The sequence below is a fragment of the Symphalangus syndactylus genome, chromosome 1, assembly GCF_028878055.3.
Source record: "Symphalangus syndactylus isolate Jambi chromosome 1, NHGRI_mSymSyn1-v2.1_pri, whole genome shotgun sequence".
NCBI lineage: Eukaryota > Metazoa > Chordata > Mammalia > Primates > Hylobatidae > Symphalangus > Symphalangus syndactylus.
In genome coordinates this window covers 99,286,532-99,300,179 of record NC_072423.2, presented here as the reverse complement: position 1 = coordinate 99,300,179, position 13,648 = coordinate 99,286,532, and the positions used below count along the sequence as shown (strand labels likewise).

The 13,648-nt window shown below is 51.4% G+C and overlaps 1 protein-coding gene across 2 annotated transcripts in view; it reads left to right on the top strand.

Annotated features, from left to right (window-relative positions):
• SHANK2 (SH3 and multiple ankyrin repeat domains 2) overlaps nucleotides 1–13,648 on the top strand; it is a 682,193-nt gene that overhangs the window by 439,944 nt on the left and 228,601 nt on the right. For both annotated transcript variants that reach the window (XM_055271428.2, XM_055271436.2), the window contains one exon: nucleotides 12,058–12,133. In XM_055271428.2, coding sequence (XP_055127403.1) covers nucleotides 12,058–12,133 — 76 coding nt within the window. The remainder of the gene's footprint in view (nucleotides 1–12,057; nucleotides 12,134–13,648) is intronic.

Sequence of the window (13,648 nt, the reverse complement as noted above, 5' to 3'; positions counted from 1 at the left end):
CCTAAAATCGCGTTCATCTCAGAACGGGTTTTCAGTGCAAAGGTGGCGGTGGTTTTTGATCTGGGAGAGTGCCTAGAAAACCTCTTCAGCTGCCCCACCGTTTCCTGGCCTCTGAATTTCAAGTCCAGCGGCCAGGGAATCTCAGTATCCATCCTCCTTTACTGCTCTGCAAGAACCGTTCTCACCACCTGTCCCCTTCCGTCCCTGAAAGCATAGACTCAGCTCCGAGGACTTCCTACCCTGGGCCCCGGGAGCGCACCCGCCCCACTGGTGACCTGAGGCCTGCAGCTGGCTTCTCTTCTCTCCTCTCTCCCCGGCCTCTGTGCTCAGCCATCACGTGGACTCACTTGCCAGGCCTCCCCCGAGTCTCTTCCCCAACCCCAAATCTCACAATACTTGCGTACCTTTGCCAGCTGTCTCTGCCACGGCCACACGCTCCATCGGCCCAACACTGAGTGTGTATGCTAAGCCTTCCCTTAACTATGCTCTGCCTCAGTGTCTGCGTCTGTGAAATGTGCGTCCTACAGAATTTTTCTAGGGCTTGTCCTGAGCATTTACCCATGGGATGTCAGGATGGCTGTGATCACCGAGTAGGCTCTGTCGAGCTATAGCTGACATATGACATTTCCCCATCTCTGCTGAGACTTCCTCCTCCTTCCTCAGCCAGGTCAGACCTGACCTCAACCTTCAGGGTGCTCCCCTGCTCCCCATTCCCAGCAGGAGCCTTGGCAGGAGCCACCATTAGCTAAGGTCCTGCCATGTGGCAGAGGACACAGTAAAATAACCTGCACAGTCTCCTGAACCTGTGTTCACGTCTTCAGCTGATGTGACTCAGCTCTCTGCAGTCACCTTCTAAACTGTCCTGTTCAGAATTCGCCTACGTCAGAATTCTTAGTGTGTTTTGTTTTGAGACAGGTTCTCACTCTGCCACCCAGGCTGTGGTGCAGTGATGTGATCTCAGCTCACTGTAGCCTCAAACTCGCAGGCTCAAGCGATCCTCTCACCTCAGCCTCCCAAGTAACTGGGATTATAGGCACATGCCACCATGCCCAGCTAATTTGTGTATTTTTTGTAAAGATGGGGTTTTGCCATGTTGCTCAGGCTGGTCTTGAACTCCTAGCCTCAAGCCATCCACCCACCTTGGCCTCCCAAAGTGCTGGGATTATAGGTGTGAGCCACCACACCCCGCCCTTCTTGTGTATTTTGAAACCTGCCCTGGAGGTCAGCAGGGGGTCTACACATCAGAAGGCCTTTCAGTCTCCTCTTGAGGATGCATGGCGTCATCTTCCCACTCTCCTGTGGCATCTGTTCTTATTGTCAATTTACAAAAGTAAATTTGGGACGTAGCGCTTGGGGAATAGAATGAAAAAGCTCAGTATATTATCCTCTGGGACCCCTCAAAGGACTTGGAGGAGCAGCTCCCAGCCAAGGCAGATGATCCAAGGCCGCCTGACCCGGAAGAGCTCTGTGTTCGTTTGAAGTCAGCCTTAATGTCCTTGGCCAAACCTCAGGGCCTCACTGTCTTTGTCATAGACACAGGAGACATCTGACCCCTGCCTGTTCAGTGCCCTCTGTCTGGTCATTGTCACCACCCATTGACAAAAAGTAACCCAGAAATGTCTGCGGCGCATAGCTCTCATGATGGGGGAGTGCGGGGACTGATTGGAAACGTGGAGGGGATGTTACTTGGTTGTCATGGTGAATCCCAATGTTTAGAGATTGGAGGCAAGGATGCCCAAAGCCCTGCAGTGTCCAGGGCAGTCCGTCGGGAGAAATGCAGTGTCCAGGGGAGTCCATCGGGAGAAATGCAGTGTCCAGGGGAGTCCATCGGGAGAAGTGGGCCACCGAGCCAGGACCTGAGATGACATCTTGGGTAACAACAGGTTCCACCCAGCTTGACAGACAGACTGAAAGTTGGCACTCCTCCAGTTGCAAGAAATACAAAGCTTGCCTGAGCTGGGTTGCATGAAGAAATGGACTTTGGTCTAAGCACACCAGGGCTTTTCCTGGTCGTCGAGGGCAGAAGGCATGGCCCTGCCTCCTGAGGCCCTGGAAGCACATGCATCCCTCCGCTGGTGCTGTGTGGTGACAGCCTCATCTCCCCAGCTGTGATGTCCTCAGTGCACACCAGGAGCAGGCTGTCCACATCTACTCCAGATTCCCAGATTCCCAGGGGAGGTTCTGATGATTGGCCTGGCTTGACACAGGTGCCATCTCATGGCCCAGCCCTCTGTAACCAGGGTGTGGGGTGAGGTGGTACAGAGGTGGTCAGGGAGCAGGGCTTCCTGTCTGCAAAGGGCAGGGGGATGTTTTCAGAGAGACCTGTAGACCAGAATGTCCAGGCTGGATTCCTGGACAGACAACAGTAGCCAACGTGACTCGACAGCTTCCCCAGGCTGGATGCTGGGGAAAGGATTTATTTAGAAGTGTGCATTCATCTTGTCCTCACCGCAGCCCTGTAAACTCTGCTCTTGGCCCAGGGCACAGTTGAGAAAACTGAGGCTTGGAGGGAGGTAGTTTGCTGCCTGGGGTTGTGTAGCTGGGGAGAGATTTAAGCTCGAGCTTGTCTTGTCTAAAGATGGACTGTTGTGTATCCTTCCTGCCCCTGTCTGTCCATGTGTGTCTCATGAACAGAGGGGACCACTGCCCATGGAATGTGGCTGGAGTATAAAGAGGTCAGCATGCTCACAGGACCAGGTCCTCACCTCTCACCTTCTATCTCTCCCTCTCTCTCTCTCTCTTTTTTTTTTTGGAGATGGAGTTTTCACTCTGTCGCCCAGGCTGAAGTACAATGGCGCGATCTCGGCCCACTGCAACCTCCGCCTCCCGGGTTCAGGCGATTCTCCTGCCTCAGCCTCCCAAGTAGCTGAGATTGCAGGTGCCTACCACCACACCCAGCTAAATTTTATATTTTTAGTAGAGATGGGGTTTTGCCATGTTGGCCAGGCTGGTCTTGAACTCCTGACCTCAGGTGATCCACTCATCTCAGCCTCCCAAAGTGCTGGGATTACAGGCGTGAGCCACCACACCTGCCCCACCTTCTATCTCTTAGTTCCATAGCCCACCTCCTCCCAACCCATCCTTAAAGATTAGTTTTTGACCTTTCAGTGTCTTAGTAAATTTCTTTGAGAAAAATCCTCTTATTTCCTTTTCCAGAAACAGTAAAAGCCCAGGATCAGAAGCCATTGGAATCTCCCCGGATGCCCCATCTTGGCTTCCTTGCCAAGCTATACAGCATCCTCTTTCCAGCGGCTCTGCTTAACGGGCTATTTTAAATGCTGACAGTCTGAAGCTTGTCATGCAATCTGTCACTGCCTCTCGTGAGTCCCAAAAGGTATATGAAATGGGATTTCTAGGTTTGGCCTTTTTTTTTCCCCCTCTTTCAGTGTAGATTTTTCTAGGCCATACTCAGAAAACAGCTTTCAGGCCCTGTATGCTCAAATGCTGCATGCGTGGGGTGCCTGGGCCGATGGCCCTTTCCTGGGACATGGGGTGAGTCGCCTTACACCCAGAGGGATATGTCAGGTTGACAAGTTCAAGAGCCTAAGAAGCTGTTTAGTCCCACCGGCCCACTTCACAACTGAGAAGGGGAAGGCCCAGAGAGCCAAAGTGAGGAGGTCACAGCCAGCCACCACCCCAGCCAGGGCTGTGTCCCCTGCCTCAGCAGTCCCCAGCAGGAGCTGTAATCATCCAGCTTCCTGTATCTCCAACTTGCCACATTCAGACCAAGGAGATGACGTGGCCAACGTGGAATAGGAGCAAAGGATCTAAGGGCGTGTGGCTTTGACCCATTCGCTCACTTTCTCCAGAGTTACTGAGTGCCCACTAGGCACCAGGCTGTGTTGTAGGATCTGGAGAGCTAGCATTGCAGTGAAATGTGAGCTGGGGAAGGAATGTTCCAGGCAGAGTTAAGCACGCACAAAGGCCCTGAGGCGTGAATAAGCTCAACCTGTTCAAGAGACAAAGAGGAGGCTAACACAGCTGGGGGGACCGAGGAGGGGAGAGTGGTGGGAGATGAGCCAGGGAGGAGGCAGGGCCTCGTGGTGTCTGGCTTGTGCCATAGAAGGCAGCTTGAACATGACTCTGGTTGCATTGGGAAGCTGTTGGAAAATGTTAAGCAGCAGAGTTGAAAAATCACCTGATTTACATTTTTTAAAAGCTCATTCTATTGGCTCTATAGAATGTGGATCAGTAAAGGGAAGGGCAAGCATGGAAGCAAGGAGGCAGGAGGCTAATGCAACAGTCCAGGTGCAAGATCATGGTGGTTCAGACTAGAGTGGTAGTAACTGCTGTCCTCCGTGTGTGTGGAGCACTACAAACATTGCTGAGCCCCTGCAATATGATGCACTGATCCCAGGGCTAACCGGGAGGAAGGCCTGGTTGGAAATTTGGTTTTGACGTCAAGAAGTTTCTCCATGGTTAAGGAAGCAGACAAGTCAATACTTCCCTCTTGGATGGTTGGCTTCTCTGCCTCCTTTATCACAGGCGGAGGGGTCTCCTCTGAGACATAAAGTGCGTGCTGCTATGCCATATTCTGGCCATGCTTAATGGGATCCATTTCCATTGTCTAGTAGGTGGTTTTTCCCTTTTCTCCTAGAAGGTACAGCCATTCTCTCAGAGGAGGCCAAACTGAGCCTTTGCCTTGATTTTGTCTGGTCTTCTAGGACAATTTTGGTTGCTGGTGACAGAAACCCATCTCTGCTTAGAATGTACTGGCCCACAGGACTAAGAGGGCCATGGAGGTGTGTATCAGTCAGCTTGCCCTACATGAAACTGCAGTAACAAGCATTCCCCTTGGCTGCTCTGAGTGCAGCAGTGTTTACAACTCATTGATCACAACCAGTTACAGATTTCGTTTGTTCCTTCTCCATTCCCACTGCTTCACCTGACTAGCCTTAAAAAATAAAAAATAATAAATTCCCCAATCTCTGGTTTGGAACAACAAAGGTTTCTTTCTCACAGTCACGCCTTATGCCCATCATACATCAACAGGGGGTGACTTGAGGACCCAGACTAATAGAACCACCAGCTTCTCAAATGTTTTGGTGGCCATGCTAAGGGCAAAAAGACAATGCTGGTGGGTGGGGGTCTTGCATTTGGAATTAAAACCTCCAGCCAGAAAATAACATAATTCACTTCCTCTCAAAATTCACTGGCCAAAATTAATTTCAAGGGCCTACTCAACCACAGGAGAGCCAAGAAGTAGTGTCTGACCACATGCCCCCTGGTGGAGAGCCAGAAGTATTTGATTAGTAGCCTCAGTGACCACCGCAAGCCACAATCCGGGGACTCCTGGCATCAAGGTCTTTTGTGCCCATCTCTCCCTGCCCCAGACCTTGAACTTGGTTCTGCCTTCCGCCGTGAGCTGGCTTCATCTCTGGACCCGCTCCCTCCCTGTGCTTTGAATGGTGGCCGTAGCCCGTGTCCTTCCGTCACATCTCTAAAAGGAAGCCAAGATCACCTTCCTCAGCAGTCAGACTACAGAACATCTCAGAAAAAGGCCACCTGGCCTTGAGTGGGCCTTGGGTCACTTACTGCTAATGACGGGGCCCAGAAGAGTCCAGCAGGATCCCTAGACCACACCCATATGTTCACCCCTGTGTGCCAGGTGGGCTCCTTGGCCTCGTGAGGGGCAGCCTCATCAGGACCTTCCCATGGTGAAGGGAAGTGTCTGTGTCGCCAGGGAAGCTATGCAGCCACGACAGTTTCTTAGCCACGTGGTGCAGCAACACAATTATTAAATGCATTACTGCATCATTCCTAGCTCTTTCCATTGTAAACAACAGAAAGCCAAGTTTTCTTATACCACCAAGGATATGCATTTGGTTTGTACAAGTGAGAAGCCAGGCATGGTTTTGTCCGGGGTTTCCGGCTGTGTCTCTAGGGCAGTCGCCCGTCTCTCTGGGTCTCTCTGTCTCTGTTCCTGCCCTCCTTCCTCCCGAGCCCTGTGCCATCCTGCACGTGGGCATCCCCCTCAGGAAGCTGGCCTCCCTCTGTGACCTGAGGCGTGGGAATCCCAGCAGCAGGAGTAGGATGGCATTGTCCCCGCTGGGGTCCCAGGCCCCTCCCCTGAGCCCATCACTCACTGGGATCAAAGGGACATTCCAGCCGGGCTCCCATGGCAACTGCAGGAGCCCAGGGCTGGGCAGTCAGGTGGGGAGGGGGCAGGGTGGCCTCACCCGACCACATGGCTGGTGTGAGAAAGGGCTGGTCCCACAGAAGACGGGGAGGATGTAGCCAGCCTGGCGAGCAGGTGCATGCGCAGCCAAAGGTGTGGTCGGCTCTGAGGCAGAATTGACCTCCAGCCCTGGCACCTGGGAAGCTGACCTCTCAGCAGCAGGAAACAGCCAGCATCCTTTGTTGTCGTTGGTGCACAGGGAGGCTGGTGTGGCCCCTGACCTCCTGCCCCTACCCTCGTCTGCCTCAGGGTGTTTTATTTGTGACCCACTTTTTCACCAGTGAGATCCAGGGAGCCTTTGGGAAGGGGCAGCCCAGCAGCCCCTGCCTCTCAGCACAGTGCACAGCAAGTCCCAGGGGCCAAGCCTGGACGTGCCATGAGGTATGCACTGTAACACTGGGGGCAAGGGTCCCAAGGGCCGTCTAGCCCACCCTGCTCTTTCCAGGTCAGAAACCAAGGCTGCTGAGGGCACTTCCACAGGACGTGGCAGAGTTAAGAAGGCTACCTGGATTTACATGGGTCGCTCAGGAGATGCCGCTTCCCAGGAGCCCCGTATGGGTACTACCCCCGGAGGCTGCACTGCAATGGGCTCTGCCACGTCCTGGCTGGGTGACTCACTCAAACTCTCTGAGCCTCCCCCTCCTCACCTGTAAACCAGACACAGCAACATTACTGAGCTCAGACAGGTGAAGCACACACATCTAGAATACATGTGGCCCCTGGTGAGTGGATCACCAACTATGGCCGTTGGTTGCTGTCAGCACTGGTTGCGGAGGCACAAATCTGGGGTCGAGGCTCACGCTGCTGCTCATGGACTCCGTGACCTTGAGAGGCCACCTTGGGAGCCAGAGGTTTCTAATCTAATGTATGACCACGACAGCATTAGTTAACATTACATAGCACTTTCAACATGCCATGCACCGTTCCAGTGCCTTACACGTATTGATTCCTCAATCCTTCCCCTTTAAGGAGGGACTGTTACTATCATCATCCTCTTAAAGATGAAATGATGAGGACTTGCAGCCAGTAAGTGGCAGAGCTGGGCTCTGAATCGAGCCAGCCTGGCCTCGGAGCCCACATCCCTTATCATTGCACTCTGCTACTTCTGTAAACCAGGGACAAGAAATCTGCTTACTTTGGGATATTGTGTGAGGACCAAATAAGGGTAAAGACTTACTTTTAATGAAATGAGATAATTTAGCAGAACATTCTACACCTGACAGTACGTAAATATGTCTTCTGCTGCGGTGATGATGATAATGATTACAGTGATAATGGCAATGATGATGATGGTGAAGAAGATGATTGTGGTGGTCATAGTGGTTGATGATGGTGGTGATGACAGTAGTGATGATGATGGTGGTGAAGAAGATGATGGTAGTGCTGATGATGGTGATGGGGGTGGTGATGATGATTAGTGGTGATGACAGTGATGATGATGGTGGTGATGATGTTGGTGGTGATGGTGTTGATGATGATGGTGATGATGGTGAAGAAGATGGTGATGATGGTGATGATGGTGGTGTTGGTGGTGATGGTGATGATGGTGATTATGATGATGGTGATTGTAGTGATGGTGATGATGGTGGCGATGATGTTGGTGGTGATGGTGTTGGTGATGGTGGTGATGATGGTGAAGAAGATGGTGATGATGGCGGTGATGATGGTGGTGGTGTTGGTGATGATGGTGATTGTGATGATGGTGATGATGGTGATGGTGTTGGTGGTGATGGTGACGGTGATTGTGATGATGGTGATGATGGTGGCGATGATGTTGGTGGTGATGGTGTTGGTGATAGTGGTGATGGTGCTGATGGTGATTGTGATGATGGTGATGATGGTGGCGATGATGTTGGTGGTGATGGTGTTGGTGATGGTGGTGATGGTGCTGATGGTGATTGTGATGATGGTGATGATGGTGGCAATGATGGTGGTGATGGTGTTGGTGATGATGGTGATGGTAATGATGATGGTAATGGTAATGGTGATGATGATGATGATAGTGGTGATGATGTTGGTGGTGATGGCAGTAATTATGATGGTGATGATGTTGGTGATGATGGTGAAGAAGATGATGGTGATGATGGTGGTAATGGTGGTGATGGTGGTGAAGAAGATGGTGGTGATGTTGGTAATGATGGTAAAGAAGACGGCGGTGGTGGTAATGATGATGGTAATGGTAATGATGATGATAGTGGTGATGATGATGGTGATGATGGCAGTAATTATGGTGATGTTGGTGATGATGGTGAAGAAGATGGTGGTGATGATGTTGGTAATAATGGTGAAGACGGTGGTGGTGGTAATGATGATGGTAATGGTGATGATGATGATAGTGGTGATGATGATGGTGATGATGGCAGTAATTATGGTGATGGTGGTGGTGGTGAAGAAGATGGTGGTGATGGTGGTGGTAATAATGGTGAAGACGATGGTGGTGGTTGTAATGATGATGGTAATGGTGATGCTGATGATGATAGTGGTGATGATGATGGTGGTGATGATGGCAGTGATGATGTTGGTGATGATGGTGAAGAAGATGGTGGTGATGATGATGGTGATGGTGGTGATGGTGGTGATGATGGATGGTGGTGGTGATGATGATGGGAGTAGTGATGGTGATGGTGGTGATAGTGATGATGGTGATAGTGATGATGGTGATAATGATCTTGTCCCTTAGGATCCCTTTCCTGTCCCTTAGGGCCATATCCCAGAGCCCAAGTATAACTGTTTCTGGGAACCAGGAGACAGGGAAGGCCTGTGCAGCGGGATTCTTGCATGAAGCAGTCAGAGATAATGTCCTTTTAAAGGCTCCTTTTTCTGGCCAGGTGCAGTGGCTCACACCTGTAATCCCAGCACTTTGGGAGGCCGAGGCAGGTGGATCACGAGGTCAGGAGATCGAGACCATCTTGGCTAACGCGGTGAAACCACGTCTCTACGAAAAAAATATATGTAAAAATTAGCTGGACATGGTGGCACGCACCTGTAGTCCTAGCTACTCAGGAGGCTGAGGCACGAGAATGGCATGAACCTGGAAGATGGAGCTTACAGTGAGCCAAGATCACGCCATTGCACTCCAGCCTGGGTGACAGAGTGAGACTCCATCTCAAAAAAAAAAAAAAAAAAAAAAGGTTCCTTTTTCTTACAATTTTGATAGCAGAGGGGAATTTACTGTTCTTAATATCCTTACTGAGCCAAATGTAAAACTTGGTGAACATTGTGTCAGCCTCCACCCTTCTTCTCTTTGTTTAAAGTTTTGTTAGTCCATGAAACTCCAGTCTGGGACACACTGGCTACCTTACCTGGCCTAGAAATGGTTCCTTTACTGAAATAGTCTTTTCTTCTGGTAAACACACACACATATACACACACACGCACGTACACACACACACGTACACACACACGCGTACACACACGCACACATTCCACTACACACTCCTCTCTGCTTCTGGCCCCTGGCCTCTGATCTCAGCCAGGATCCTGCACCAATCAGCTGGTAGCATCCAGCAGTTCCCTAGACAACCAGCGCAGAGCTGCCACATGGGGGTGTAAGGAGCAGAGGCAATTAAGAGTAATAATAGCAATTAACAGCCAGTCCCTGTGGCCCTTCATTGGCATTGTGAGCTACTCTACTTAACCCTAGGGAAAGGTGCAAGTCTCACTTGTCCCTGCACATGCATGGCCCAACATAAATGTCACAGGGATTGCCTGACCGTGTGCTCCCACCTCACAGCTACCCACATGCTGGGCCCCTCATCCAGCCTGTGGAGGCTCAGCACCCTGGGGCTCCTCCTTCGCCCCATCCCCGGGATCCTGAGCCCAAAAAGCAGAGCCTGAGGCTCTGCCCTGCTGAATTCTTCTAATCCCTGCAGGCGAGGCACAGGCCTGGCTGCCAGGCGGACTTCATAAATGGTGATTGGAATTGGACCTGTGCAAGATGCTGGATGCTAGGGAGGAAGGGGTCACAGGTGTCCTCCTGCACCTGGGCATATTTGTTGCAGATGCCAAGCACAGGGGAGGTGTGTGCAGCTTGGCTGGACCGGTGCCGGCTTGGTGAGGGCCCTGTGCACTATGACCAATCTGATGGTGTATACTGTGTTTTTATCTGGTAATCGTGCAATGTGTCTTTTTGGTTGTACAAGGAGGGCTCCCACAGCCCTGAGCAAGGCTTTGAGGAGTGGCATTCAATGGAGTGGAGGGCAGAGGGTGCCCCTGGCTGCACTGGAGGGGCCTGCGGAGTGGAGCGTGCCCCACTCCCTGGGTGGTCATGGCAGTAAAACTATTGAATACCCGGGCGACACTTTATAGCAGGGCCTGGTACACAGTAAGTGTTCAATAAGTGTCAGTGATGATGACGGAGATGGTGATGATGTGGCTGTTTGGGGAGTCCTGTTGTGTTTTGTAGGAGCCTCAGGGGTTTGTGGAGAGCAGTGTGGAAGGGGTGGAGATAGCTGGGAGCTTCCATGTGGAGGACCCGTCTGCCCTGCACAGGCAGGGCACTGCTAAGGCAGCATTAGCTGCTGTGTCGAATTAATCCAAGGCTGCAGCCTAATGTGGTAGAAATGCAACTCTTGCTTACATAAGAATCCAGGGCACAGAGACCCAGCTGTTGACCCTAGGGTCTCAGAGGCCTGAGCATTGAGCTGGCAGAAGCAGGAAGAGAGAGTCGGTAGAGCACACTGGCTTCTAAAAAGCCTAAGCTTGGAAGGGACCCTTCCCACCCTGCTTGTGCTCACACCTCAGTGGTGAGAACTAGTCATGTGGCCACATCTGGGTGCAAGGGAAGCTGGGAAATGTAGTCCTGGGCTCAACACCTGCCTCCTTTCCTGCCCTCAAGGGCAACACCACACTGCTGGAAAAGGGAAAGGGTTCTTGGAACATGTGCTTTTGGTGAACAGCTGGCTGACTCTGGGCACATGAAAGGTGTGGAGACCTTTCTCAATTCCCTTACTTTACTTTTGAACTGCAAATGTGCATTTTGGGGTTTGAGTGGGAAAAAAAATGCTTTCACCTCAGAATTTGGGATGGAGGAGGCTAACAACAGAGAAGGTTGTTTACAGAGTTTAGATTAAACTTTGGGCCATTTTCCTGAAGTCAGTTGCATAATTTCTTTGGATGTTTTGCAGGGCTTAGGTAGGAGATCGTGCAGGAAATCCTGTCTGGGAGGAAAGTAAACAGGAACTCGTGAGCTGCTATGTTTTATGTCTTTTTGTTGTGTGTGTGCATGTTTTTCTCCCTCCAGCACTGAGCTATCCATTAAATCTAATTACATCGCTCGTATCATTTCCCATGAAATTTATGTCTCAATCTGCTGAGTAAGGGGAGCAAGCAGAGGACCTAATTAGAAATGTTAATCATGTGGATTTGGTGCTTTTTTTTTTTTTTTTTTTTTTTTTAGGAGAAAGGAACTATAATGAGGAAAATGACAATAAATGTTCTTTCCTTCCCGAAAGGCAGTTGTCTGCAGGTTTTCAGTTTTGCTGGAAGGCTCAGCAGCACCACGGCAGAATGCTGTTCTAGTGGATTCCATGAGCTGAGTGGGCTGCCCTGTTGTGGCCTGAGCTGGCCTGGCCCTCTCGTCTTTGCAGGCTGCTTCCTCCTGCCTCCTCTGTGAGCTGAGGCCCGTGGGACTCTGCCTCCCTTAGGGAGTGGTGCTCCTGACTCTTCAGCAGTCAGCACTGGGGTGCACATGCATTCCCCAAATTTCGCAAAGTTGGGCCCCAGAACCAGGCCTCATTTTCCTCCAGACTCTTCCCTAGGACAGTGCATCTCACATTTTGGGGAGTTGGTGAGAGGTCCCACCAGCCTCGTGTGCTGTGGGTTCGGCATTTGGGGACCATGACTTTTCTGAATGGTGTTTCTCTTCCCTCTCTGTACAGAAACCCGTGCTGACCGCAGCAAGAAGCTTTTCAGGCACTACACCGTGGGCTCCTATGACAGCTTCGACACTTCCAGGTAAGACGCACTGCTTTCTCTTCCAGGACCCTCTGGTCAAAGCTGCTCGTCTGTGCTGCAAATGCGATGGACGACCTTGCATGCAGCTTTCAGGCCCCTCGTGTCTGCCTCCCCCTGTGTGTTACTGGGCTAGGACTGTGGAAGCCACTGTCTCCCGGAGCCCCTGTCTGAGAGGTGTACTTGGTGCCACCTTCAGTTTGTGTCCAGCCAGAGCACACCTGTGTGGTGGCCCCAGGGAGAGGGCTGGCTGGCATTGTTTTCGCGAAAGCATTCAAATGTCAAGGATGACGGCAGTGGGCCACAGGAGCCTCGAGGCAGTATTGGGGCAGCAGCATCCCCCAGGGGAGTATTTTGGATGCCTCAGGTCTGGGTTTCTGCCTCCTCTGCGGTCCTCAGGTTCTCATCCATTCCTGCCACTTCTGCTTAGGTGGAATGGCTGTGAAGGAAGGAGGCGGGCGAGCCACCAGGTAGCCAGATCTTCTAAGCACAGTAGATTTGAGTTCATCTGATGTGTGGAAAGAGCCCTGCATCTTTGACAATGTGACCGGCACAGGCACATGATTGGATTTTTCTGCAGAAACCACACCTGTGTGGCACCAGCCGTGGGGACGTCCTTGGGTCTCTGTGGGGAGGTTGAGGCTGGGGGGTGTCCTGCTGGCCCCAAGTGTGGGGAAAGGCCCCTCCATGTGGGGAACCCTAGATAGAGGGTTCTTCCTCGATGTTGAAGCTCAACAAGGGCCAGCGTGTGAGGTAGAAAAGAGAAGGAGGTGCAGGTGCAGGCCCCGGGGACGTGAGGGTCCTGCGCCCGGCCCTGCTGGCTGAGGAGCCCCTTCTCAGAAGCTGACCACACCCATCTCCTCCAGAGGTGGGAGGGTCCAGAATCCCTACCCTGGGTTCTTCCCCGACCTCCAGGATATCTGTGATGAGCAGCCCAGACCCCTATCCTCGACTCTTACCTGCCTGTGGAGGGATCCAACCTGGGTTGGCTGATTGATTTGTTTTTGTTTGTCTGTTTTGATTGAGGTAAAATGTACATAACCTAAAACTTACCATTTTAAAGTGTACAATAAGGTGGCAGTTAGTACGTTTACGATATTAGGCAACCATCACCACTATCTTCTTCCAAAACATTTTGTCACCCATTAGCAGTCACTCCCACTCCCATTGCCCCTCACACCCACCCACCTGCTTCTGTCTCTGGGCTCTGCCTGCCTCAGTGCTGCGCGTAGATGGAATCAGCCGCTACGTGATCTTTCATGTCTGGCCTCTTCCATGCTGCATCATGTTTTCAAAGTCTATCCACATGGTGGCACACACCAGTACTTCATTCCTTCCCTGCCCCCAATTTTTTCTTATTGTGGTAAAATACATGTAATATGAAGTTTCCTATTCCGACCATTTGTGAGTGAATCACTAGTTTAGTGGTATAAGAACATTCACAGTGTTGTGTAGCCAACACCAGCATCCAGCTCCAGAGTTCTTTTGTCTTGCAAAGTTGGAACTCTGTCTGCATTA